The sequence below is a fragment of the Panthera uncia genome, chromosome D2 (genome assembly GCF_023721935.1).
Source record: "Panthera uncia isolate 11264 chromosome D2, Puncia_PCG_1.0, whole genome shotgun sequence".
Classification (NCBI taxonomy): domain Eukaryota; kingdom Metazoa; phylum Chordata; class Mammalia; order Carnivora; family Felidae; genus Panthera; species Panthera uncia.
The window spans coordinates 40,492,795-40,520,450 of NC_064818.1; the positions used below are offsets into that span (position 1 = coordinate 40,492,795).

At 37.9% G+C, this 27,656-nt stretch overlaps 1 protein-coding gene across 16 annotated transcripts in view; it reads right to left on the bottom strand.

Annotated features, from left to right (window-relative positions):
- The window catches only part of LOC125932768 (uncharacterized), a 789,340-nt gene that overhangs the window by 152,473 nt on the left and 609,211 nt on the right, over positions 1–27,656 (bottom strand). The window contains exon 5 of one of the 16 annotated variants that reach the window (XM_049645301.1): positions 25,536–27,655. The exons of the other annotated variants lie outside the window; for them this stretch is intronic. Coding sequence (XP_049501258.1) covers positions 27,498–27,655 — 158 coding nt within the window. The 3' untranslated portion in view covers positions 25,536–27,497. Of the gene's footprint in view, positions 1–25,535; position 27,656 lie in introns of those variants that run through there. 16 annotated transcript variants of the gene reach the window in all.

Genomic DNA, 27,656 nt, shown 5'->3' on the forward strand with positions numbered 1-27,656 from the left:
TATATATTATAATGTTATATATAATATATATCATATATAATATATATCATAATGTTATATATAATATATATTATATATAATATATAATATAATTCTGGATGTTTAAATTTCACTGCAATTGATCTAGGGTTTTTTGTTTGTTTGTTTTTATTGTATCATTTGGCATTCTGAATAGGATGACCACAAAACCTATTACAGCTTTTGAGTAAACATTCTCATGGATTTTAAAGAAATCACAGCCACAGTATGGAGGGCCGATGTACAGAAAATAGTTCAATGCTATTTAAAGAGATTTAGATTGATTTAAAAAGTTGAGTTTTAAAGGTTCAACTGATTTTAACAACCTGGTGATAATGGGCAGCACAGACAGAAATCATGTACTGCTATGCTAATGTACATTCGTATATTCATCATTTATATCATCATGAATGCTTATGGTTACTCTAAATGTGTGCACATAAAACATATGTAAATTTCTACAATTATACCTTATATTTGGATTGGTACAAGTTTGAAAATTGATTGGATACCAATTATGAATTATATGTGTCCCATAGCTCATTCCAAAAATGGTTCTGCTGTGAAGGTTTCTTTATTAGGTATCAGATTTCTCTGTACCATAACACTGTGCTCCACCAAAATTTGTGTCTGTATCATCACGACAAAAAACAATAATCTTCAAAGGAGGGCTATTTAACCTTCAGTTGCAATGGCATAAACAATAACGTCAGATGTTTCCTATTTAACGGAATGGAATTCCAGACCTTCCTTTGATACAGCATACTGAATGACAAATCAAACCATCATTAGAATTAACCTAACTAATTTTTTATTCTAAGTGGCTGCTGACAGTGCTACTGTCACCATTATTGCCAAGATCCCATTCTGTTAAAGGAACCAACCCCAGAAACACCCTCCCCCCCACCGTTTGTTGGCATCTTACTAATAACTCACCCCTTAGGAAATCTCCTTTGCACTCTTTAATCAAAACAGCACTGGAGATCATCAGCTTAAATTATGGTCCATTAGCCCTTGGGATGTGGGTAGGAGAGGAAAGAGGAAAGGGTGCCCTAGCAATCTATTAGTCTACTCAATTTTTCCCTCATAATGATAGAAAGCATTTCTGTCTTGAATTCTAGTAGGAATTCATGAAATATTTTATCATTAATTATGTTAGTGGCTATTGGCAGAGTTACAGATCTTTTATCATTGTGAGGAAATATTCTTTTCCTGGCCCATCAAGTATTTTTTATTCTTCACATGGGCATCAAATTTCATCAAAATTTTATCAGAATACATGAATATGATACTGTAGTCTTCCTTGGCTCTTGAACTATATTGTTTATTTTAAATTTTTTTTAACGTTCATTTATTTTTGAGACAGAGAGAGACAGAGCATGAATGGGGGAGGGGCAGAGAGAGAGAGGGAGACACACAATCGGAAGCAGGCTCCAGGCTCTGAGCCATCAGCCCAGAGCCCGACGCGGGTCTCGAACTCACAGACTGCGAGATCGTGACCTGAGCTGAAGTCGGGCGCTTAACCGACTGAGCCATCCAGGCGTCCCTATATTGTTTATTTTAAAACTGTTGCTTCAATTATTCCCCTCCTTGTGTGTATCCATCTTTTAATGTAACAATGTGAGTGTAAGCACAAGGAAGAGTCTGGACCAGACTGGAGCTGGGCAATCTCCAAACATGCAAGAAAGTCCCACCAAGCTCAGCAGAGCCCACCCTACTGTCATTCCTCATTGACATTACTCATTGATTCCCTAGCAATATTAAATGCATATTACTTTAAACAACAAAGTTTTGGAGTGGTTTGTTGCACAGTAAAAGCTAAATAGAGAATAATTGACCATATACTGTTATAGACACATGTACACATGTGGATGGATGGATGTTGCACAGAAAATTATCTAAAAATATAAAAGCAAATTGATGTCAGTAGTTACCCCCAGGATAACATATAGATGTTTTAAATTTGTATGTACTGAAGTCTCTTAATATCTTCAGGTGTGATTTATTTTTAATCTGATGCTTACTTCTTTTGGATACCAGGTTTATATAAATAGCTTTAGTTTCTTTAACCCTAAACTGTGATAAATTATATTACAATAATAGACTAACCAGTATCAAATCATATGTTCATTCTCTGTATATTTCTCGCTATTCTTTGAATATAATGCTGGATTATGTTTGATATTTTCTTTTTTAAGATTTAGGGTCTTGATATTAAAGGATACTGGTCTTGGGTTTTCTTATTTTATGCTACCTTTGTCCCCTTTTGGGTTTTAGAGTTCTTTAGAAAGGAACTGGGAAATGTTGCATCATCGTGTGTTTTACATCTGCTTAACTCCTCCTCCTTAGGGCATTTATATTTCTCTTTTTTGTTGTTCTTTGTTTTGAAATGATTGCTACAGATCTGTATTATTCAATTTTGCAAATGAATAATTTGCAATAATAAAAATATATCTGTAACTTTCACTACAATTTTCTTTTATGATAGTCTGCATTTAAAATGTATAATTTCCTCCAACTTTGTTTAGGCTACTTTTATTGCTCTCAGATTTATGAGGATATGTTGCAGTTTTGTGTTAAGAGAGAAGACCTGAGTAGGAAGGCCTGAAATTTCACACAGAATAAATGCCTTAAAATCTTTTTTATTAAATTTTTTTAATGTTTATTTATTTTTGAGAGAGACAGAGACAGAATGCGAGCGGATTAGGGACAGAGAGAGAGGGAGACACAGAATCCGAAGCAGGCTCCAGGCCCTGAGCTGTCAGCACAGAGCTCGACGCGGGGGTCAAAATCACGAGCTATGAGATCATGACCTGAGCCGAAGTCAGATGCTTAACCGACTGAGCCACCCAGGCGCCCCTTAAAATCTTTATGCACATATGAAGGTGGATGACCCAGGAAGGAATAATCAGAATATCTTGTAATCTAAGCAGATGATGTTGTGTAGGAGTGATATTCTGGGGTGATTATTAACACTAAGAACAGCCATAACACTAATAAAATGATCAATGTATACCCATTATACAAATACATGTCAACTACCTAATATGTTTTAGTCTTTTTCATAGCACCAATGATAAAATTCCAAGATAAAAAAGTAGTCTCATTCAAGAAATATATATTTCAGTAAGGCAATTAAAAGTTACCTTGTCACAAATTTTCCTATGAATATGTACTCTACTTATACACAGATAAAACCTAGCATGAAATGTTTATAAACCGCATTCTAATAGGAGTTTCCATTTAAAGAAGCTGAAGTCCCAGCAGTTGGTCTCGGTTGAAATAACAAAATCTTAGTATCTGGCACTGATATTTAGGAATGCTATATGAGGTTTTGAACCCTCAAAATATACTACTTAGAGGTTGATGGTGTCAGTAGTAATTGTAAAAGATTCGTGTATGCAATATCTCTGTGGGATCCTTTCAGCAAAGAAGAATTTTCCTAAAGAGGGAAGATGCAGAGGCAGGAGGTAAGGCTTCATATCAACAGGTTCTGTGCCTGGGTGATAAGCATTAAAGCAGGATCGGGTGTTCTGAGGAGGTATACAAAGCTATGCATAAGCAAGGCCATGATTTTCACTCATGTGGTGATTTGTAGGCTGGGTTTCACCACAGTATCAGTGAGGGCATCATGTCTGGTCCAGGTGCTGATCCCACCAGGCCTGGTCCAGGCTCCACCTGGGTTCCACCCACGTATCCTATTAGTCATGCAGAGCTTGCTCCTCTGCAGTTCCCCAAGCCCACTTCCTACTATCAGAAGCTGCATTGCCAGCATCTCCATGTGAAATGTGACAACATATCTCCACAGAAGACCTGCCAAGCTTGAACCTCGTAAATACAAAAATCAGAAGGGGCCTATAACAAAGTCTAAAACGAGATGGTTTCACAGGTGAATTTTACCCTTTATTTATTTTCATTATTAAAACATTTTTTTTTAATCTTTTATTTATTTTTGAGAGAGAGACTGAGAGTGAGCAGAGGAGGGTCAGAGAAGGAGACATGGACTCTGCAGCAGGCTCCAGGCTCTGAGCTATCAGCACAGAGCCCAATGCAGGGCTCAAACCCATGAACCAGTAGATCATGACCTGAGTTGAAGTTGGATGCTTAAGTGACTGAGCCACCAAGGCACCCCAAATTTTACCAAACATTTAAAGAAGAGTTATTCCCTATTATTCTCAAACTATTCCAAAAAGACAGAAGAGAGAGGAAAGCTTCCAAATGTATTCTATGTGGCCAGCGTTATCCTGATATCAAAACCAGATAAAGACACTACCAAAAAAAAGAACTACAGGCCAGTATCTCTAATGAATATAGATCCAAAAATTCTCAACAAAATATTGGCTGGCAAACCAAATGGAACACTATTTTAAAAAATCATTCACCGCAATCAAGTGGGATTTATTCCTGGGATACAAGGGTGGTTCAATATTTGCAAATCTGTCAACATGATATATGACATCAATGAGAGAGAGGATAACATTCACATGATCATTTCAATAGATGCAGAAAAATCTTTAAGTAGGTTTATATGGAACATAGGTCAATATAATAAAGGCTATATAGGAAAAACCAACAGTGAACATCATACTCAATGGAGAAAAACTGAGAGCTTTCTCCTAAGGTCAGAAACAAGACAAGGATGTGCACTCTCATCACTTTAATTCAACATCATACAGGATAGGCATCCAAATCAGCAAGGATGAAGAAAAACTCACTATTTGCAGATGGCATTGTACTATATATAGAAAACCTGAAAGACTCCGCCAAGAAAACTGCTAGAACTGATAAATGAATTTAGTGAAGTCACAGATTACAAAATCAATGTGCAGATCTGTTGCACTTGTATAGCAATAATGAAGCAGCAGAAAGATAAATTAAGGAATCAATCCCATTTACAACTGCACCAAAAATAATAAGATACCTAGGAATAAACCTAACATAAGAGGCAAAAGACCTTTATTCTGAAAGCTATACAAGTGATGAAAGAAATTGATGACGACACAAAGAAATGGAAAGATATTCCATGCTCATGGACTAGAAGAACAAATATTATTAAAATGTCTATACTATCCAAAGTAATCTACACATTTGATGAAATCCCTATCAAAATACCAACAGCATTTTTCACAGAGCTAGAACAAACAATATTAAAATTTGTATGGAAACACAGATGACCCCAAATAATGAAAGCAGCCTTGATAAAGAAAAGCAAAGTTGGAGGCCTTACAATTTAGGACTTTGAGTTATATTACAAAGCTGTAGTGATCAAAATAATATGGTATGGGCATAAAAATAGATACATAGGTCAATAGGACAGAATAGAAAACCCAGGATTGAACCCATAACTGCATGGTCATTTAATCTTCAATAAAGCAGGAAAGAGTATCCAATGGGAAAAAGATAACAAATGGTATTGGGAAAACTGGACAAATGAAACTGGATCGCTTTCTTACACCATACACAAAAATAAACTCAAAATGGATTAAAGACCTAAATATGAGCCTTGAAACCATAAAAATCCTAGAAGAGAACACAGACAGTAACTTCTTTGACACAGCCATAGCAACTTCTTAATAGATATGCCTATGGAGGCAAGGGAAACAAAAGCAAAAATAAACTATTGGGACTACATAAAAATAAAAACTTCTGCACAGCAAAAGTGAAAGACAAAACTTCACAACAAAACTGAAAGACAACTCAATGAATGAGAGATGTTTGCAAATGACATATCTGATAAAGGTTAGTATCCAAAACCTATAAAGAACTGATTCAAGTCAACACACACAAATAATTCAATTAAAAAATGGGCCAAAGACACGAACAGACATTTCTCCAAAGAAGATGTCCAGATGGTCAAGAGACACATGCAAAGATGCTCAATGTCACCAATCATCAGGGAAATAGAAATCAAAACCACAATGAGATATCTCCTCATACCTGTCAGATGGCTAAAATCAAAAACACAAGAAACAAGTGTTGGTGAGGATGTGGAGAAAAAAGAACCTTCTTACATTCTTGGTTGGAATGCAAACAGGGGCAACCACTGTGGAAAATAGTATGGAGGTTCCTCAAATAATTAAAAATGGAATTACTATTTGATCCAGTAATTCCAGTAGTGGGCATTTATCCAAAGATTTCAAAACACTAATGCAAGAAGATATATGATCCTCTATATTTAATGTAATATTATTTACAATAGCCAAAATATGGGAGCAACTCAAGCGTCCATGGATAGATAAATGAATAAAGAAGATGTGGTATATATATGTACAATGAAATATTACTCAGCCATTAAAAATAATGAAATCTTGCCATTTGCAACAACATGGATGGATCTATAAGGTATAATGCTAAGAGAAGTCAGTCACAGAAAGACAAATACTATATGATTTCACTCAAGTGTGGAATTTAAGTAACAAACAAGCAAAGGGGAATAAAAGGAGAGGGAGAGGCAAACTAAGAAACACTCTTAACTGAAGAGAACAAACTGATGGTTACCAGAAGGGAGGCGGGTAGGTGGGGATAGGTGAAACAGGCGAAGGGGATTAAGAGTATACTCACCTTGATGAGAACTGAGTAATATATGGAATTGTTGAATCACTAAACTGTACACCTGAAATTAATATAACACTGTTAACTACACTGAAATTTTTTTTAAAAAAAGCTTATTATGAGCTTTCGGAGGAAAGGAAAAATGAATTACTGGTGTATTTAGTAGTCTATGAAACACAATGTACTCTGTACCCTCAATCTCCTTCTAAGCAGAGTCCCTCAGAGGGATTCTTATACATAACTTCCCATGCTTTCCGTCACATGAATCTGTTAATCCGCTGGGATGGATTGTACCATCTACATCTGGGTCAAAGAGGACTAGTGATGGGTCAGTTGGAAGGGAAAGTTTAAGAAATAGTTTGGCACAAGAATGCCCAGTGGGGTGTGCTTTGAAAATGGATAGTGAATAATGTGCCTCATCAGATTCTCTTAAGGAATGGTGGTTGGAAATGAGTGGGAGAAGGAGAAGAGGGTGTGTGTGTGTGTGTGTGTGTGTGTGAGAGAGAGAGAGAGAGACAGAGAAAAAGACAGAGACAGAGACAGAGAGAGAAAGATCAGTCAGAGTAGAGAGAAAGGAAGAAAAGCAGTAGAAACTAGGACAGGGTCTGAGAAAATAAAGTTATAAATATAGATACATTCTTCTAATAGTATGCCAAAATGAATGACAAGGTCAACAAAACTGCTTTTAAATTCCTAGAATTTCTGTAGTTAGTAGTATAATGCCAGCTATTGTTTACTGAGTTCTTTCTCTGTGCCAGGCACAGTGCTATGTTTTGACATACATCATTATTAAATTCTATAGCAGTCACTAGTTTTGCTGTTGTTGGAGCTGTTTTGGTACTTGAAAGGTCATGAGCACCATTTCCATTAATATAAGGCCTGACCTTGACACTATTGAAAGAGATCCCTGAGCTTGACGACTTCCTAGGGCATTCTTACAAGTCTCTATCATCTGAAGGACAGAAGGGTGTCTCCACTCCTAAAACCTGCAATCTCCCAACATACTGGAAATTGATGTTTTGAAAGAAAAGTAAGCCAAGGCACAGGATGCTGAATTGGTTGTTATCACTGTTCCTTACATGAGTAATGAATCAGTTAAATCCTTCACTGTCTCAAGAAATCACCATCTGTTCGTTAGTCTTTAATTGATGTAAGAGATGTTTCAAGAAATCTCCAATGGGAAACAATTCTGGCATTCACAAAAACTGGATGTCAGATTAGTGGGTCAGCTGAGCAGACGGTGCCAGGGCTATTCAGCATCCAGGGCAGCTGCTGTCCTATCTGGGCAAGGTGGCCATTCCCTCCACTGTACGAATCACAAATCTGCCAGGAGCACTCAAGCTCCTGATGTCTCTGCATCAGATAGTTTATTCTGGAGAGGAGGTTTGGGAGGTGGGAGCTGAATGTAGCAGAAGGCACAATACATCTTTCAACTTCCACAGTACTCAGCGGGCACAGGCAAGGGTGGAAAAAGGTTTTGGTAAAACAAAATAAAATCCCATCAACTAGCTACAAATTCCAGATGGCAAGTTTATACCTCTTTGTAGGCATTTAGGTAAAGTCAAAAGGCCAGAGACTTGATTACCATGTGTAGAAATATTTCATTTTTGTCAAGAAATTTTACTTCTTGAGGGGAAGATCTAGGTCCTATTTACTTCATCTCATTTCTTGGTTCTATGGAGCAGTGGAGGACATTTCTTGATTCCCTATTGATTGTTGCTCAGGAATTTCAGAGTCCATGCTGAAAGCACTAAAGCAATTCTTAGAGTAGTTTTGACCCCAGGCAAAACTGTCAAGTAAATAAAGCTGGGTTTAAAGCTGTTTATATTCCCTGTTCGGCTGCCTCATTATGAATGTGTATGTGACTGTCGGCATGTGGGCATCATGGTTATTACAAGGTGGTACCATGGGCCCTTGCTCTCTCTCACCCTGCCTCCATCAACATGTAAACTGCATGCCAATAAATTTCATATATTGAAAAGATAGATAGATAAATAAATAAATAAATAAATAAATAAATAAAAATAAAAAAAATATAAAAAAAAAAAAACGAAAATAAACTGCATGCCAGTCATTGTTCTACAATCTGTGGATGGATAAAGGTGCGGCAAAACCCAGACACTGCCCCTTCCCCTCGGACAGCATGGATTCTAGTGTGGGGACAACACATATTAAATAATTGATCTTACACTGAATGGGTAACTCTAAACAGAGATGAGTCCTCTGAAAGAAAGAATTACAGCTCAGGGAAATAACAAGACACTGGGAATTGCCTTCTGGCAACAGAAAGGGGGGCAGGAGGGATGGAAAGGTAGAGGCTAAAGGAAGGCTTACCTGAGGAAATGAAAAAAAAATGACACTTAAGCTGAAATAATGCAAGGCAAATAGGGAAAAAAAAAAGTAGGTAAAGCTTTGCACAAAACGTCATTCCAAGCAGAGGAATGGACATTTTCAGAGTGCCCTGAGAAAGCAGCATGGTATAGAAAGGTTCAAGTAAAACTGTGCAGAGTAACAGTACAGTTAGAAATTGGAGATTCCAGAAAATGTCCTAATGCACCTGTCCCATACCCTTAAAAAGCAAGCAGGCTGAGGCGCAAACTAGCTATATTGACTTACTAGTGTGCAAAGCATTTTTACATACTTATATTATGCCCTCTATGTATTGGTGGTCAGAAGAAAGGGAAAGGATGAAGCATTTATGAAGCAACTACTACATGCTTGGACTTGATGTGCATGCCCTCATTTAATCTTAACAGCAATGTGAGAGGAGAGTGCTATTCTTTGTTTCCACATGGGAAGGCATAGCCAAGGCAGTGTTCCCAAGGTCTTGTCTAGGAATTTTGCACATGTATCTATATGATGGTGAAGATTCTTGCAATATCTAGTGCTAGAAGGAGGAAGAAGATATACAGCAGTGGGGACTTGTCAGTGAGTCTGAGAGATCTTGCCATGAGCTTGAAAGAACTTCTACTTTAAGCAGGATTAAAAATAAAGGCAAGAAACAGCACAGGAGTAAATATGTGTTATGTTCTCTATTCAATACACAGAAATACTGAAGCTCATAGCATAACATTTCTGTTCTGGGAAATGAAAACAAAGCAAACAAAACAAATCCTTTGAGCAGCAAGGAGAGATGCGTGCAGAAGAAACCGTCCATTTCACAAATGTCCTGGAGGGAGGCGGCTGGGGGATGAACGAGCTGGAAGGTGCATGCTGGAAACACTGCCTCTGCCTTGTGAGTTCAGAAGTGACACTGTAGCCCTAACCCACCACACACTGACGGTCAACAGTCACATTCCAAGATGTGTTAAGGAGCAGGACTTTGGGTGGTAAGCCAGTATCCTAGAGTAAGCCCAGAATGAACACGTTCTAGGCAGCAAGGGGCATGTTTTTAGGTAGCTCTCAAACACAAACATTTTCTTCCTGAGAAAGAGCAGAAAGGTCTAGGCGACTTGTTCCCTCCACAGTGCTACAGCCCACAGTCAGGGACACAAACCCTGACAGTGACAATGACCTACCTGCTCTGTACAACCAACATTTGCATTTGCTTAGTGTCCAGATCCCAGAAGTGTTTGGGGAGAGCAGTGGCTAAGTGCTATAGAAAGGGGGTTATTTTATAGTTTGGGTTGCCAGATTTGGCAAATAAGAAAATACAACTAAATTTGAAATTCAGGTAAGCACCTCATCATTTTTGAACAGTGAATTCTGTTTTCATTTTTTAATCTGAAATTCACATTTAAATGGGTATCTTTGTGAGTTTGGGCTACTATAAGAGAACACCAGAGACTAGGTGGCTGAAACAACAGAAATGTATTTCTCATAGCTCTGGAGGCTGGAAAGTCTGAGATCAGAGTGCCGAGGGTTGGGTTCTTTTGATGTCTCTCTTCCTGGTTTGCAGATAGCCAGCCACCTTTTTGCTGTCTCCTCACATGGCCAAAGGCAGAGAGAAGAGATGCAAGCCGTCTTCTGTCTCTTTATATAAGAACACTCGTCCCATCAATGAGGGATGAGTTTGGCCCAAAGGCCTTATCTCCAAACACCATCATACTGGAAATCAGAGTTTCAACATAGGAACTTTTGGAGGATGAAAACATTCAGTCCATAGCACTGGCATCCTGGTTTTCCTTTGCAACTCTATGTATAGTTCACTCGGAGGCAGACTGAGAAACCTCTGTACAGGAGTGAAAAACCTCCCATGGATCAATCCAGAATATGGAATGGCAGAGGCTACAGCTGATGGAAGATGGGAGGGTATCTTCCCATTTGGTGCCAGCAAGAGGCAAAGCCCTATGTGGTGGTTTTCAGGGAAGAGATTAAGGGGGGAGAGCATGACATATATTGAGGAGTGTGGAAAGGGGGACCAAAGGCTAAATCTAGGCCTTAAGTTGGCCAGGCGGCAGGGCAAAGCTTGACTCTGCAAGAATGAGAGGGCAGCAGAGAACAAGAACAGGATCCACAAAAAGGCATTTGGGAGCCAGAACCTGGGAAGTGCCTGGATGGAAATCGACATGTAGGATGGGGAAATTTTAAAATCAGCCTGTTATCTAGCCCTGAGGTGTCCTTGACATTCACTGAAGTTTTGACAAGAAAACCCGAATGTGATCATTATAAAGGAATTTCCCTGCAGTATTCCACAATCTCTAAGTGAGGAGGGATCAGCGCTAACACTTAGCATCACCTGTGTTTAATGATTCATTGTTAAAGCAGCAGTTAACTGAAATTCATTGCAGCCACTGAAGTAGATTGCATCCATTTCATCTCATTACTTTGGACTCAGGCATTAAACAACTCATGCCTGGTTTGTCATTCTAGAGTTTCTAGACACGAGGGTACTTCCTGGTGTGGCCGAGGAAAGGAATCTAGAACATGTGCAACTCAGAAGCCAAAACTGTTCTGCCAAATTGGTCAAGCAGCTAAGGGATTTCCGTACTGAATGTGCCCAGAGTGCAGAGTGTGTGGTCTGTCTGTTGCATACCACCTCTACTTCCTTGTTTGTTCAATGAGGCGCAGGCAGAGGGACTTTTATTTGGTGACTTGTGACACGTGTGTCATGGAAGGAAGATTTGGGATCCTAACGCCATGATTTTTTTAAAGCAAAATTTATATGTGGATGACAAGAGCTTATTGAGTATTCAGGGGATTTGGAGGATAAGGATAATAAATTTCATCACTCAAAACAATTATATGGGTAATATCTCGCCTGTTGAGAGCAAAAATTATTTTACTTCTATTAATGCTGGCATTACTCTAACTGGACATCTGTCTACCTGTTAGCTATAGTCTTAAGGCCACTGGAGAATAACTTTTAGGAAATTCATTAACAAAACCTGCTAGATGTGGAGACATCCTCGCAGCAGCAAAGGTGACATTCAGAGGCTGTCTAAAGTTTTCGAAGAAGACAAAAGCTCTCTGTAGAGTGCTTTGTCCTTAGTGAGAAGTATCTGATTTAAATGAAAATGAGTTCTGCTAGAAAAAAATATATATACATGTAGGGCAGGGTCCAAACAAATGTTGTGACAACAGCAAGGTTGTCACCTCCTACACTATCGTTCAACATTTACCCATGTAGCACACTCCACAGCTTATCAAACGAATTAAAAATGTTCTTTATTTCCATTTACTTCCAAAGTAAATCCAAATATCAAAGTAAGGTGAAAGGTTAGAAGAAGAGAACCAGACTTTGGATCAGAACCTGGAGTCTTAGTTCTAAGAACACTCGTTAGTTGGCCAGGCAGTTCCAATGCATTACATATGACTTCAGTAACTGAACCCCTCTCACAGTCCTATAGGTTACACACTATAATGTTCCTCATTTTAGAGGTAAGGAAACGGATCTTCAGAGAGGTCACATTGCTGATAGATATTAGAACTAGGAAGGTTTCTCATCCTTTCTGAACCTCATCTCCTTTATCTATATCTAGATAAGAATAATGCAAATAATAACGACAGACCTTTCTTGCATAGCAATTTAAGGGTTTCGATTTGCTGCAATGGGGGTAATGAGAGGTACGTATTATTCCTTCATTCTGAAGAAATTCAAGGGAAGTCACTAGGTCGCAAACTAAACGACACAGCTCAAAATCAACTGCAAGAGACACAGACATGGAGAGAGATACATGGAACTCAAAGAAGAAACTGTGCTCAGAGACCACCACTGCAGCACCAACCTTCACACTATACAAGGTTTCTCTGAGGCTCAAAAAGAAATCAAAAGGAAACACAAAGCGAAGTTTCTAACTTGTCCTCATTGTATCATTTTCTTTTTATTCCATCTGCACGTTATGTAACAGAATATTTCTAAAATGTGTGGGACATTACTGGTGCCTTTCATTAGATCTAGTGCCAATGAAGATTTTCTCATTTTTCTATGTATTACAATAATTTTAGTATATGTAATTTATTCTCTTACAGAATTGGGGGTGGTAAAGCCATCAGATAAAGAACACCAGAAACAGAGCTGGGTTTAAGTTGCTGCTACAAGAGAGAATGGACAAGAGGAGCCATGGGGCCTCTCATTAGGAAGGAGGAAGATTTTTATGGGGTTTGAGCTTGTTCTGGGTGATTCTAAAAAAAGGTAAGTGAGGATCAGCTCTGAATTGGTACATTCCTAAAGGAATTTTACAGCTACAGTGTGGCCTTGGAAGAAAGTTCTTTTTACGTTGGCTTTGCCAGTGGCCTGTCTTTGCTACAGTCTGATTATCAACAGGGCTGATTTTTCTCTTGGCAATTCTGGATGGATTTTACTCTTTCAGGTAAGGGTATTGTTATTGAACTTGTTACCATGTTGGTCATGGCTCCACCTTTTTAGGTATATTTCAATGTCCTGTTGCATATGTAACACTAATTCCATATTAGGGCACAAATAAAATCTCAATCTATATAATTAAATAGGACTTTTAAAGCCATATTCAATAATCAAAATGTAATGAAGTTAGGAATATGTATAATAATTTAAATAAACCGATTGCAATGATTGCTGTCAGCAGATGTATCACAAAGAAATTTTGAAAAAGACAAAAATTATAACATTTTCAGAAAATGAAGACAAGAGGAACACCATGTATCATAATATATTTATGCCAAATTTTCTTAGGTGGGTAATCCATATGTATAAATGATTTATGATTAAATGAGAAAAATAAATTAAAATTGACTAGAAATTTGATGCAATTTTTTTTTTAATTTTTTTTAACGTTTATTTATTTTTGAGACAGAGAGAGGCAGAGCATGAACAGGGGAGGGGCAGAGAGGGAGGGAGACACAGAATCTGAAACAGGCTCCAGGCTCCAAGCTGTCAGCACAGAGCCCAACGCAGGGCTCAAACTCACAGACCGTGAGATCATGACCTGAGTCGAAGTCAGACGCTTAACCGACCGAGCCACCCAGGCGCCCCGATGCAAATCTTTTTATAAAATAAAAATAATTTTATGAAAACCAGAAGAAAGGGATCCATAAGATAACAGCAGAACGTAATGAGTAAGAAAATAAATATTGAGTAGCAAAATATGAAGGTCCAAGAGTAAGTTCTTTGGATAAACAATAATTAAAAAAATTAACTTGCAAGCCTACTTAAAGGAAAAGATAAGATTATACAAACTTTGAACATTAGAAAATTCATTAACTGATAATAAAAGAAAATGTTCCTAATATTATAGAGAATCTATAAATATTCTCTTAACATGGAGGAAAAATTTAGATCCTCAGAACTGCCTTGTACTTGAGATACTCTTCTGGAAAGTTGATTTAAATTTTATAGTTCAAGCCTATATTTAGGAACTGAAATGTTTACTGTTTATTTTATTCATTTATTTTTAAATGTGTATTTATTTTGAAGGAAAGAGAGAAAGACAGAGCGTGAACAGGGAAGGGGCAGACAGAGAGGGAGACACAGAATCCAAAGCAGGCTCCAGGCTCTGAGCTGTTAGGACAGAGCCTGATGCAGGGCTTGAGCTCAGAAATGTGAGATCATGACCTGAGCTGAAGTCAGATGCTTAACTGAACGAGCCATCCAGGCACCCCTATTTATTTTATTTTATATGCCAACATACATGTATATGTATTTTATATATATATATATGTTTGTATATGTGTTGTTTCAAATAGGAATTAAATTGTATGCTTTACAACCTGCTTATCTCATGAACGTGAAAAGATGTTCATTGGGTATAAAAGCAGGATGTAAACTGTACAACTTACACTTTACAATTCAGTATATTGTAAACCCACCCTCTACCTAGGGCTGATTCCCATGCCACCCTTTTTTTTCTTTCCTTTTTTGAAGTTTTTATTTGAATTCCAGTTAGTTAACATACAGTCCAGTATTAGTTTCAGGTGTAGAATTTAGTGATTCATCACTTACATATAACACCCAGTGCTCATCACAAAAAGTACCCTCCTTAATCCCCATCACCCATTTAGCCTGTCCCTGTCCACCTCCCCTCCAGCAACCCTCAGTTTGTTCTCTATAAAGGTCTGTTTTCTGGTTTGTCCCCTCCCTTCCTCCCTCCCTCTCCCCCTCTCCCTCTCTCTCTCCCTCTCTTCTCTCTCTCTCTCTCCCTCTCTTCTCTCTCTCTCTCTCCCTCTCTTCTCTCTCTCTCTCTCTGCCCCACTCTCTTCTCCCCCCCGCTCTTTCCCCCTCTCCCACTCCCCGCTCTTTCCCCCTCTCCTCTCCCTCTCTCTCACTTTTTTCCCCTAAGTTCATACTCATGTCACCCTCTTAAGACACCTGAATGATCTAACATGACGGTGCTAGTCACCCAGCATTTGCCAATCACTGACAAGATACTCCTGAGTTGCTGAAATGAGATTTGGCTTCACAATGTCAGAGGTGGGGTCAGGCTGGATAAATTGCTAGGTGTTGTAGTCAACTTTAAACAAAGAGCCAACATGAAAGTAACAGCGAAGCCTTTAATGACCACCATACTATAAATTATTGGCTGAACCTGGAGAAAGTACCAACTTCCCCCATTTTAGTTTCCTCTATGTTAAGGGCTCACTAGTAGAGGGTCAAGGGGCGTCAACTAACTGTTGAGAGAGTCCCAAACATAAGCACCTGCAGTTTTCTGGACCAGAGGCCAGGGTTTGCGGGGGAAGGGGATGGACTTGGAGTAAAAAAGTGCTGGGTTTCCTCTTCCTCGCTCTCATAAGGAGATCTCAGCAGAGGCACCTGAAGAGACTCTCTGCCCAACGTCTCACATGAAGGGTCCTGGGAATCCCTGTGGCAGGGATGCAGACAGAAGAAGAGCCTGACAAGGCAGAAGGATCTGGGTCCTTGACTGCACCTCCCTTCAAGGACTGCATTGCACTGGTGTGCAAGTGCACAAGCCTGGGGTCAGAGAGCAGCTGGTCCCCGAGGCCTGCCAGATAAAACTTTTGTGTAGCCTACAGTCAGGCCTGAACAAAATCACACATAGGCTTTTCACAGGAGCTGGGCTTCTCAAACACAGCACTGCAGGAAGTGGGGGCTAAACCATCAGGGTTGGCACAAAAAGCGAAACTTCTCTACCACCCTGTCCCAAGGAAAATTCATATATGAGGGAAGTTGCAGTCTTCACAATCTCATATTTTGTCTCATTTTAGACCCACATTAATGTGTGCTCTTGTCGAATTCTTCCTTCCTCGTAGACATTTCTGTCATGGTTTTAGGCTTATTTAATTATTAGGTACGGTCTTGATGAATTTCACTTTTTAAATTAATCTGTGTGGTTTATAATGTCCCTGATGATTCTAGTTACTGAATATGATGGTTGGCATAAATAAATAACTTGTGTATGAGACTGTGGTATAATTAGGCTTTTTTTTTTTACTTCATAGTGCTTGAATTTTCATAAGGTTCGATTGGAACGCATCTGCCCTTGACACAATGTTCCCACAAGAGTGGATGGTAGAAACTGCTGGCACAGTGATGCAGAATTGTCACCAACCACTATATTAAATATATTACATACTTCTTTATTTTCTGTCTCCCACCATTAAAATTTAAGTTCCTTAGGGGCAGAGTTGGGGTGTGTGTGTGTGTGTGTTTTGTCTTGTTTTAACCATTGCAGTATCTCTAGTATCTAGAATAACATTTGGCACATTGTAGGGATTACATTCATGTTTGGTGAATGAATAAATGAACAAAGTTGGCCTTATATAGCAAAAAAAATTTTTTTTGCTTTCCATAAATATCTAAAGCAACTTTTAAATAGACATCACAGTTTAAGTGAGACATATATCACACTCGTATTGCAGAGTGGTGTTTAAATGCAGAAGAAACAAATTCTCTGAGAAAGAGTCATTTATGAAACAGCCTGCACATCACTGGTTCTTTTAGATTTCCAATGGGTTTGGTTTTCCTGGGTTCTTGCCTTTGAAAGCTGCTCATGAAATTCCTAGGATAGATCTTATTCTAATCAAAATTTCCATTTAATGTGTTTGATTCTAGGGCCAAACCCCTTTTCCTCCATTACTTTCTAGCGGACTCTATCTTAGCCCAAACTATTCTGTATTCAGCATCCAGAAGCTCAACCTGTGACCATGGCTCCCAGTCCTGCTGGAAGTCAGTCCCTTCCCTAGATTTGGTCATCCTCCTCCCCTGGACATGCATCTAGGTTTATCATCAGATTTCTTTCTCTTACAGCATAGGAGAATCTTATCTTTCTTAGAAATTAAACCTCCTTCAAAGTCACAAGCTCCAAACATCTGATAAGAAGACTTTTTAAAAGGCCCATAAAATTTTGACATAAAATATACTTTATTTTGGATAAAGTATAAAATTAAATATCCATATATTTCATATTAAAAATGAAAGGTACTTTTTAATTGAATCTAGGATCCAGGAACCTCTATAAGAATTTTATTAAGGTTATTATACAGCCCCATCTGTTTTAAGATGTGAGACTCACATGATGAAAACATAAAAATGATAATGAGAAAACTATAAAAAAAATTGGTAACCCTAACATTTCTTTACCTTTCATTTTAAACCCTTTTTCTATAAACCTCAAACATTATTCTGGAGGAAAAAGATTTAATCAATTAGGTACTTGTCACTAGTGGGGAAAAAAAGGTTTCAGTTATAATTTGGTAGATTTAGGAATCTACAAAGATGTGAAAATATCTGTGCTCAATTTAGTACAGAAACAGAAAAGTACAGAGATTTATCCAGGAAAACATGCAGATTGCAGCATATAAATTTTCTTGATTCACCAGTTCTATTTTTTTAAGTTTCTGTTCCAGAGACAGGAGTTTAACAACAAAAAAAAGTTTCCCTTTTAAAATTCACAGAAAACACATGCATGTATGTATATATTAGCCTGGGCACATGCTGACTCATATAGAATGGGAGCACGTAGCCCTATCCTCAACCTGAAACGTGAATGCATCTACCCACTCCATTAAGAGCCTGGAGTTTCTTTTTATTAGCTATTAATTGTAATACCTTCTAGGCTTTAGCTATTTCTTCAACAATGGTTTAATAATCTTGACAATAAGTTGGTCTAAAGATATTTTATTTGGTCATGTGGTATAATAAAAAAATATTTGGGCCACCTGGATGGCTCAGGTTGAATGTCTAACTCTTGGTTTCAGCTCAGGTCATGATCTCATGCTCCGTGAGTTCAAGCCCCAAGTCAGCTCCATGCCGACAGTGCACAGCCTGCATGGAATTCTCTCTCTCCTACTTTCTCTGCCCCTTCACCCCACCTCTCTCTCAAAATAAATAAATAAACTTAAAAGAATATTTGCTATTTGTCCCTGGTCCCTGGTATAGAGCTCCTTGAAAGCCCTTGGAATTTCCTGAGGAAAAGGATTTTTGCTATATAATGATTACCTTCCAACCATACCTGAGTTTATGCTAATGAAGTGATCATTGATGGACCCTGGGTAGCTCAAGATGGGGACTAGTTCCAGAGGAATCAACCATGTGATTACAGGGTTGGAATTTTCATCCCTACCCCTGGCCTCCCGAGAGGGAAGAGGGACTAGAAGTTGAGTTCATCACAACATCAGTAATTTAATCAAGCATGGCTATGTAATGAAACTTCCATAAGAACACTTAATGGGATGAGGTTCAGATTGTTTCTGGGGTAGTGAATACATCAAGGTGCTGGGAGGGTAGTGTGTCCAACAATGGCATGGAAGCTTTACATCCCTTCCCCCACCAACCTATACCTTGCCCTAGGCATCTTCTTCATCTGGCTGTTGTATCCTTTAAAATAAATGGAATTGTATCCTTTATGATAAATAGTAATTGCAAATAAAGGTCTTCCCTAAGTTCTGTGAGTTGTGCTAGCGAATTATCAAACCTGAGAGGTGTTGTTGTGGAAACTCCTATATTTGTAGTTGGCCAGACAGTAATGTGGACAGCTTGGACACCTCATTTGTAGGATGTCCAAATTAGGGACAGTCTTGTGGGACCGAATCCTTAACCCATGGGGGCTGGGCTAACCTCAGATAGTTAGCGTTAGTCTTGAACTGAATTGTTGAACACCCAAGCTGGTGTAGGAGAATCAGAGAATTCGCTGGTGTAAGAAAAAAACAAAAACAAAACAAAAACCTCAAATCAACAACTGCTAAATATTTCTAAAGCACATAGCTGAATAGCAATATTATTTTCTACTCTTTCCAAAGGAAACTACTTCCACTATTTTTTTAAATTTAATGTTTATTTATTTTGAGAGAGAGAGGGAGACAGATCATAAGCAGGGGAGGGACAGACAGAGAGGGAAACACAGAATCCAAAGCAGGCTCCAAGCCCAATGCAGGGCTTGAACTCACACACTGTGAGATCATGACCTGAACTGAAGTTGGATGCTTAACCAATTGAGCCACCCAGGTGCCCCTCTATTATTCAGGGTTGATCATTTAGCTTACTTTGCCTCTGCACAAATTTTAATTTTTTCCCCATAATTTGTTGTTACATTAGCTAACATATAGTGTATACAGTATAGTCTTGGCTTCAGAAGTAGATTCCCATGATTCATTACTTATATACAACACCCAGTGCTCATCCCAACAAATGCCCTCCTAATTGTAAATAATTTTTAATGTTTATTCATTTTTGAAAGAGAGAGAGAGAGAGAGGGAGAGGGAGAGAAAAGGGGGGGGGGGAGAGAGAGAGGGAGACACAGAATCAGAAGCAGGCTCCAGACTCTGAGCTGTCAGCACAGAGCCTGACACGGGGCTCAAGCCCATGAACCATGATTTCATGACTGAGCTGGAGTTGGACATTTAACCAACTGAGCCACCAAGGCACCCCTCAAATTTTATAAAATCTGTTGACATAGAAAAGAACAAGTGATGTGAAAAGTTTATTTTCAGTGGGAAATTGGTAAAATATCTAATTGAGCATATAGCATTTATGTCCAAATTACTTTATCATGCTGTGAAATATTAACTTGTTTATTGGTCTTTACTCAAAAGATCATGTATATACTCCTTGAGGTCACAGATAGTGTTTTTATATCTTTGCCATCCACTAAGGAGCCTACCCTTGTCCTAGAGTACAGTAGAAATGCAGTACATATTTATTGATTGACTTCTTATGGGATTTGTATAATGGAAAGTGTTGTCTTCTCTTATTGTCCTGTTTTCTATAGTCTTAAAATGAGTTTCATCTTCTGGATCACATTGCACTGAAACTCTTAAGGTTTCATTTCCATCCTCAGCTACAGCTAGATTTAGAACATTTTCCTGATGGTGGGTTGAGGAGAAAGGGATCCCTGAGAGCTAAGAGACCTTGGCTAAGTTACTTAACCCCCTGGAAACTCAGTTTCCTCACCTGTCACTATGATATTCCTTAATAATGTCAAATTCATGAGCTCTCATTAGAGCAAAATAAAAATCGAAATATAAATCTTCTGAAATATTTGGTAGGTATTAACTACACCTCTCTTTTCCCATTGGGAAAAGAAGTCAATCTTAATGCTGTGGAGGTGTGCTGATGACCAGCAAGATATAAATTAAATAATAAATTTCCAATGCTTTTCTATATTTATACTGCATAATCATTGCATTATTCAGGTAAATAGGTATATTTACAAATATTAAACAACTCTAGAAAACATAAACCCTCAAATTTCTTTCCAAAGTTCTTCATCAGAGGATTAAAAATAAAGTTTATCTCACAATCAGTATTTGGTTTTTCCCTCTTATGGTTAAAACATTGCAGAAGAGACATAAAAACAAATTATAATGATGCAAATAAGGAAGTTGTAAATGCTGCTAAAGTTAGGCAGATGAGTTTTGGAAGAACAAAGGTTGTAAAGAAAGAACTTCCAAAGGGGTGAAGTAAGTGTAGTGGTTAGTCTTCTAAAAACTTACTCATACTTTTCAGACTTTAATTTCTGAAATCAAACGTACTTTGTATAACATACCAAACACCAAGGACAATAGTTATTTAGAATTACTATGAGGGATATGCAGAATATAAGCTCTGTGAAGTTGATAGAGGTCGTGTGTGGCTTACTGAAAAGACTGAAATATTTACCATCTGGCCCTTTACAGAGAGTTTGCTAGCCCTCCTTTTAGAAAATAACATGTCAAAAATTTGCAAAGACCTCCCACATTTGTAATATATAAATTTTTCTGTCTTTAAAGTTATGACACTATACATTTGGCATAGTTCCAAACAAAACAAGGGAACTTAGGTCCTTAATTTTATGTCATCTTAAATAGCAATGTTTAGATGTTCCAAAATAGCCTGGTAATGTTGGCATTACACTGGGACTTGATTAAATCTCTTGCATCCCCTAGAATTGTGTTGAGATTTGTTCTCTGTGACATGCATTGTACTCTATCAAATGAGCCTACCACATTGCATTTACCTTTTGAAGAATATTAAGGAGCAGTGATTGTTGTTGTGCATAGGTTTTAGGGTATGTAATTTTCAATTTTAAGATAATCACTAAATTATTTTACAAAGTGAAATAGTTCTATAGTCTCAAAATTAAGCATAAAATTTATTACAGATTTTTCATAGTCATTATTATGCCAAGGGAATTCCGTTCCTACTTAAGGTAGAAATTTGACTATTATGCCTTTTCTAGGCATGTTGAGATAGCTACATACTTTTTATTTATTTTAAATTCCATTAATTTATTACTGAGATAAACCATATTAATTAATTTCTAATTTTAAATAATTATTTCATATCTTAATAAATTAAATTTGGTCATGAAACCCCAATACAAACAAATCTCTAATTCATGGGTCATATATATTTTATTCTATTGGTCATAATTTATTTTACATGTGATATAGGTTTCATCTACTAGTCATGATGTTTAAACGTTTTTTTATTGTAAGTAACAAAAGTATAATTACTATTTGGATCCATGTATTAATTTAGATCTGATTATATGTCAATGAAATATTTCTTGAGAACATGGTTTTTATTTTGTAATACCCATCTTCACTACATATACCCATATTTCATTTGCTGCCTTTATCTCTAGCTTACCTTCATCTGTCTATTTCAGTATGTATCCTAAAGTTAAGCTGGATGTATTTTTTTACATAATCACCTTAGCTATTGGTCATATGTCCTGCTGAAATCTAAACACAGGAAATCCTTTATAGATATTCCTAATATAAGAGTCTATTCTGTGCATGAGGACAATTAATATACACAACAGTCCTTTGATTAAGTTCCATTATCATTTTATCATTCCCATTATACTGAAATGATAGCTGAAGCTCCAATAAACTATACTAGCAGTAAGTAGTATTATAGCTCTGGGTCCATATCCATGATCAGGAGGCACAGTGTTGTAACAAGCTAACATGAAAGATACAATGGACTAGTGGTTGGAGAAGGTTGTTGCCTGGACATCAGGGTCCAGTGGCCTCTAAACTGAAGTTGGGCTGCTGTGTGTGAGAAGGTGAAGGAGTTCTGATACCCAAGACTCAGGAGATCTTGGCTGTTGTCTGGATGGTGTCTAGTCTTCTTTAAGTGGGTAGCTGGACCTCTATCCCCCACCCATTGGTTAACCTGGATGGGTGGAGAGAGCAGCAGATATTTCATATTTGGCCTATTTAGGCATATTTGTCTGCTGATGGAAATGACTTAGTAGCAGGGCAGAAGCTAGTAATCTGGCAGAAGACTGCATAATTGAGGAGCAATGTGTTTAAATGGGCTTAAGCATGAGAGACAAGGTGGCCTTAGATGTGAATGGTTGCAGATAAGCAGGATTCAGATTTTACCTCACAGTGAGTATTCCTAAAGACAATATATATTGGGAGTCTTTATAGTAAGTAAGTAAGAAGTATGGTGTCTTATGTTAGAAAAAGAAAAAGATATACCATGAGGTTGATAGCATAAAATTTATAACTCCTGACAACATTGAAACTTTTCAAAGTGGGGTACTTGGTAAACTTGAACCAGTAAAGTTGAAAAATAAGATAGTTACCAGAATATGGCATACCTAAAATCCAGATTCTGGAAATTATGTATTTATTGGTGATGACAGGCCCAGGAAATATCTGTGGGAGGTGACTGAAGTGTAATGGAGATACAGATGATTGCAGCTGAAAAGTTCAAGGATCTGTAAAGCCTGATTTCATATTGCTTCTTCTCTTGGTTAAGACTACTCCATCATCTCAACTGCTCAGGTCAAAACCCCTGGTGTCATCATTTTCTCCTCTTTATTGCACACTACACATCATCCCATCAATAAATCCTGTCTTTTCTATCTTTGAAAAATATCTTGATTTCTACCACTTTCTCCATTTGGTTAAAGCCAACATTTTCTCTTAACTGAATTACTTCATAAACAAATAGATTTCTCTCTATCCCTACCCTTTATCCTTTTCTGTCTATTATTAATAGTGTAACAAGAGTGAACCTGCTAAAACAGGATCATTCAGATCATGTCATCTTGTATTTCCAATTCTCCAATGGCTTTACATCTAACTTAGAAAAAAGGACAAAATTCTACTGTGTATCAATTAGGTTGTTCTCACAATAATGCTACATAATAACCTATGCTAAATCTCAATGGTCTAAAACTACAATATTTTATCTATGCTCATATCTGTGGAATGGTTGGTAGTGGTTTGAGGTGGTACTCCAGTCTTGGTTGTGCTTGGTTCAAGCTACCTTGGGCTACCTTGGGTCCAGGTCTGCTCATGTACCCCTCATCTTTGGTCAATGCATACCATATGACAAGCTAAAATCAAAGTGAAGAAAGTACAATATAATAATATGAAGCCAAGTCAAGTGTGTTTGTTCATACCCCCTAAAAGCAGATGGTACAAAGGGATTCGACATGCAAGAGACTCAGCGGGGGAAGGCCAGTGAAGGACAAGAGAGAGTGGATAGTAATAGGCAGGAGGAACTTTCAGTGCAGAACTGCAATGCATGACTGACAACTGTATAAGGAGAGGGGGAAGGAAGAAGAAACAGGTAGGGTGAATCTCAGATCACATTGCAGTACTAAGAAAGTTTCAGCTAAACTAATGTGGAATCCTGGAGCCAAAGTTCGTGTGCAAGGGGCCTTACATTCCACAAAAAGGTACCAGTGTAGACGCAATGTAATGCTCAGTTATTGGCTGAGAAGACCTCTGTAGAAGTACAGCTTCTGGGTGAACATGGTGACATATCAAAGAGACGGTGCTGGAAGCTCTAGGTCCAATCATGATGTCCAGAGTAGGCTTTTTTGAAGGAGATCTGAGTAGCATATTTACTTGGATATAAGGTCAGTTACACTGGCAAGTTGACAAAATTGGGGCAAGGAAGTGTATCCCTCCCATGGAAGTATGAACGAGAGTATGAGTGAAAAATAATCTAACACCAACAAGACCTACAAGTCTATATGAATCAGACCTCTTTTTATCTCTCTGTCCTCATTTTTCACCAGTCTCCTCTCATTAATTCCCCTCCAGCTACACTACTTTGTTTTCACCAGAGTGAAAGAGCCATGCTCCCCCATCAGAGGAACTTTTCCTGGAATGCTTTCTGCCCAGATGTATACATGACTTTCCTTCTCATTTCCTTCTGATGTTTATTCAAATGTCAACTTGTCAGTAAGACTTTTTCTGATCACCTTTTCTAAAATCTCAGTCTCCATCAACATAAGGCATGCTCCACAAATTGCTTTCAGAGCTGATCCTATTTCTATTCCCAAATACAGTCTAGTTTAGTCAAGGAAAAATGCACAAAAAATGTTGTAAGTTCTCAAATTTTGGTACTATAGTCTCCTAGCTGATGTAGGCAGAAGGTAATCTAATTATTCTCACAAAGTAGCACTATGAATAATTTAACAAGTGTTTTGCCTTTAAGAAAATATTGAATTCAGGGCATTTTGTAAATAATTCAATAAGAAAAAACAAATACTACAATAGTTACTTTTTAGGGAAAATGTGCAGACACAAGGAAAAGCAGTGCCTCTACCCCCATTGGTTCCCCAAACCCCCTAAAGATAATCTACAAAATACTAAGAGGCTGGGTCTTTGATTATCAAATATGATAAAATGATTCAGGCAAGTTTCCAGCTGCTGCACAGTTTAACAAATACGTGTGATGGATAGTTTTGTGTGTCAGTTTGGGTAGGTAATAGTACCCATTATTTAACCAAATGCTAATCTAGGTGTTGCTGCAAAGGTATTTTGTACATGTGGTTAATATGTGCCATCAGTGGACTTTAATGAAGATTATCCTCGATAAGCGGGGTTGACCTCATACAACCAGATGACAGACATTAAGGGAAAAAGCCAAGTACCCTAAAGAAGAGGAAATTCTGCCTATAGACTGTAGATCACACACACACACATACACACACACACACACACACACACACACACACACACACGTGTCTCTTTTGTACAACCCTGACTGGTACATGCACCAATTAAAACCTTTAAGTTTAAAAAATATATATATTTAAACTCTCTACTTTCCAATGTTAAGTGACCATTGGGAACTTTGATGGTCTGCTCCTCAGCACTTTGGTTAGGTAATTGTGTAAAACAGAAACAAGGATTCTCAGTAAAGAACAACAAGAGAAAACTTCCTAAAATATGCCAGGCGCTATACTAGATATTTTATACATGTTATTTAAAATCAATCCTTTTATGTAGTCCCATTTTACAGAGACGTTAGTGGAGGGTTATGATGCTAGGAGGGGGCACTGCAATATAAGAGCCATCAGTAGGAGTCATGTGGATGTGAGTTTATATCCCACCAACTCCCCAGATATTAGATATGTATTTTAAAATCTTCAGTTCTCTGACCCTCTGTTTCTTCATCTCTGATGGTTTTAAGGATTAAATTGGCAAACATAAATGTTTAGTGAGGCATCTGGGTGGCTTAGTTGGTTAAATGTCCAACTCTTGACTTTGGCTCTTGACTTTGGCTCAGGTCATGATCTCACAGTTGTGAGATGCTGAACATGGAGACTGCTTGGGATTCTTTCCTCTGGCTCATGCTCTCTCTGTATTGCAAAATAAATCAATAAACATTTTTTAAAAAGTCTTAGTCATGTGTCAGGCACATCAAGGACATTCAAGACATCATACCCCAACTGTATTCAGCATCTTGTCTATTCCCTTTACAGCCTTTCCCATGATGCTGCAGAAGGCACAAAAATAACTGGGTAGCTGAATTTCACCCTCAGAATAAATGGATTCTCCATCTTAAATGAGCAAGGACAGTTGGAAGAAGTTCTGTCCGCTGCTATGTCAAGAATTGCCTTACCCTCTGCCTTTCTAAATGCAGGTTTATAAAGGACTGAATTAATTCCTTTGAGATTTTGACCAAATCATGACAAGAAAATAACCTACAAGGTCTCTGAAAAAAGCATTCAGTTGAATTTATATTGGGACTTCATAACAACTGAGGTTGAATTGAAACAAAAGGAAACCAATCTATCACCGTTATTTGATAATAAATCACTTTTGTCTTCTTTGTTATCCTCTAAACGCAATCAGATTTTACCTTTGACATAGTTAGCAATGTTTTTTTCTTTTCTTTCTTTCTTTCTTTTTTTCTTTTTTGGCTTTCATTTCTCTGAGTGGGGAAAAGAATCCAACAAGAGCCAGATTTTTATTTGTTTGCTTTTTTTCCTCTCACCAAAATAATTGGATTTGCTGGTGAAAGGAGAGTACTTATGAATTGCAAAAGCATGCCTTCTGATAAATACTTCATCATTTCTGGAAAATAAAAGCAATGAAAAAATGCAATACATTTTGTTTTTAGAAAAAGAAACAGACTAAAACCTTATCATATTAACCCCAGAGACCCATGCTGGGGAGCTCAAGTGGCCAGCCCCTGCTTATTGTTCTAGTTATCTCAGAGGTGGGCAGGTATGTGGTGTTCCTCAGAGCTTTGGGGGTTCTAATAAGAATCTCCACATTCAGCTTCCCCTACCATTACTCCCCCTTCCCCACCAGCAGCAGGGAATACACACTGAATCCCTTAGTAAGGAGAGGCCTCTTGGCATTAGTCAAACAGACAATTTTGTGTAGTGTTGACCCAAGTTTTAAGATGGGTTCCAGGTATGCTAGTTGATGGATTAACTTGTATGGATGAGCTGCTTAACCTCTCTGAACCTCTACTGTCTCATTTGTAAAATAAAGATAATATATGAATCCAGTAGGGAGTTACAAGAATGAACAGAAATAATGTATGTGAGACATTAAACAAAAGGCTTGGCATGCTGTACAATGCTAGTTATTTGTATTATTAAGATAATGATTGTTTTTGCAGTTGTTAATATACTCCTTGGGGACCTGGGCCATGGTGTCACGCAGACCTGGTTTCAAATCCCAGATCTAGTTCTGTGTGACCTTGAACTAATTCTGTAATCTCTTCATGTTTTAGTTTCCTCATCCATATGATGGGGATAACGTCACTTCCCTTACAGTGTTGCTGTGAAAATTAAGAGGTCAAGAGAGTTTAGTACAGTTATGATTATTACTTAATTTGAACCCTGAGGATACACTATGTGTTAAAATATAATTATCACTAATGTACCTTTAGAAAAAGCAAGGCTCATAACCTTGAAGAAAATCATCCATGGCCACTCAACTTCTAGAATAATTTGAATCCGGTTCTCTCTTTTTCCCCAGCCTGAGATGGTTCCATGATAAAGCTCAAGGCAATGGTC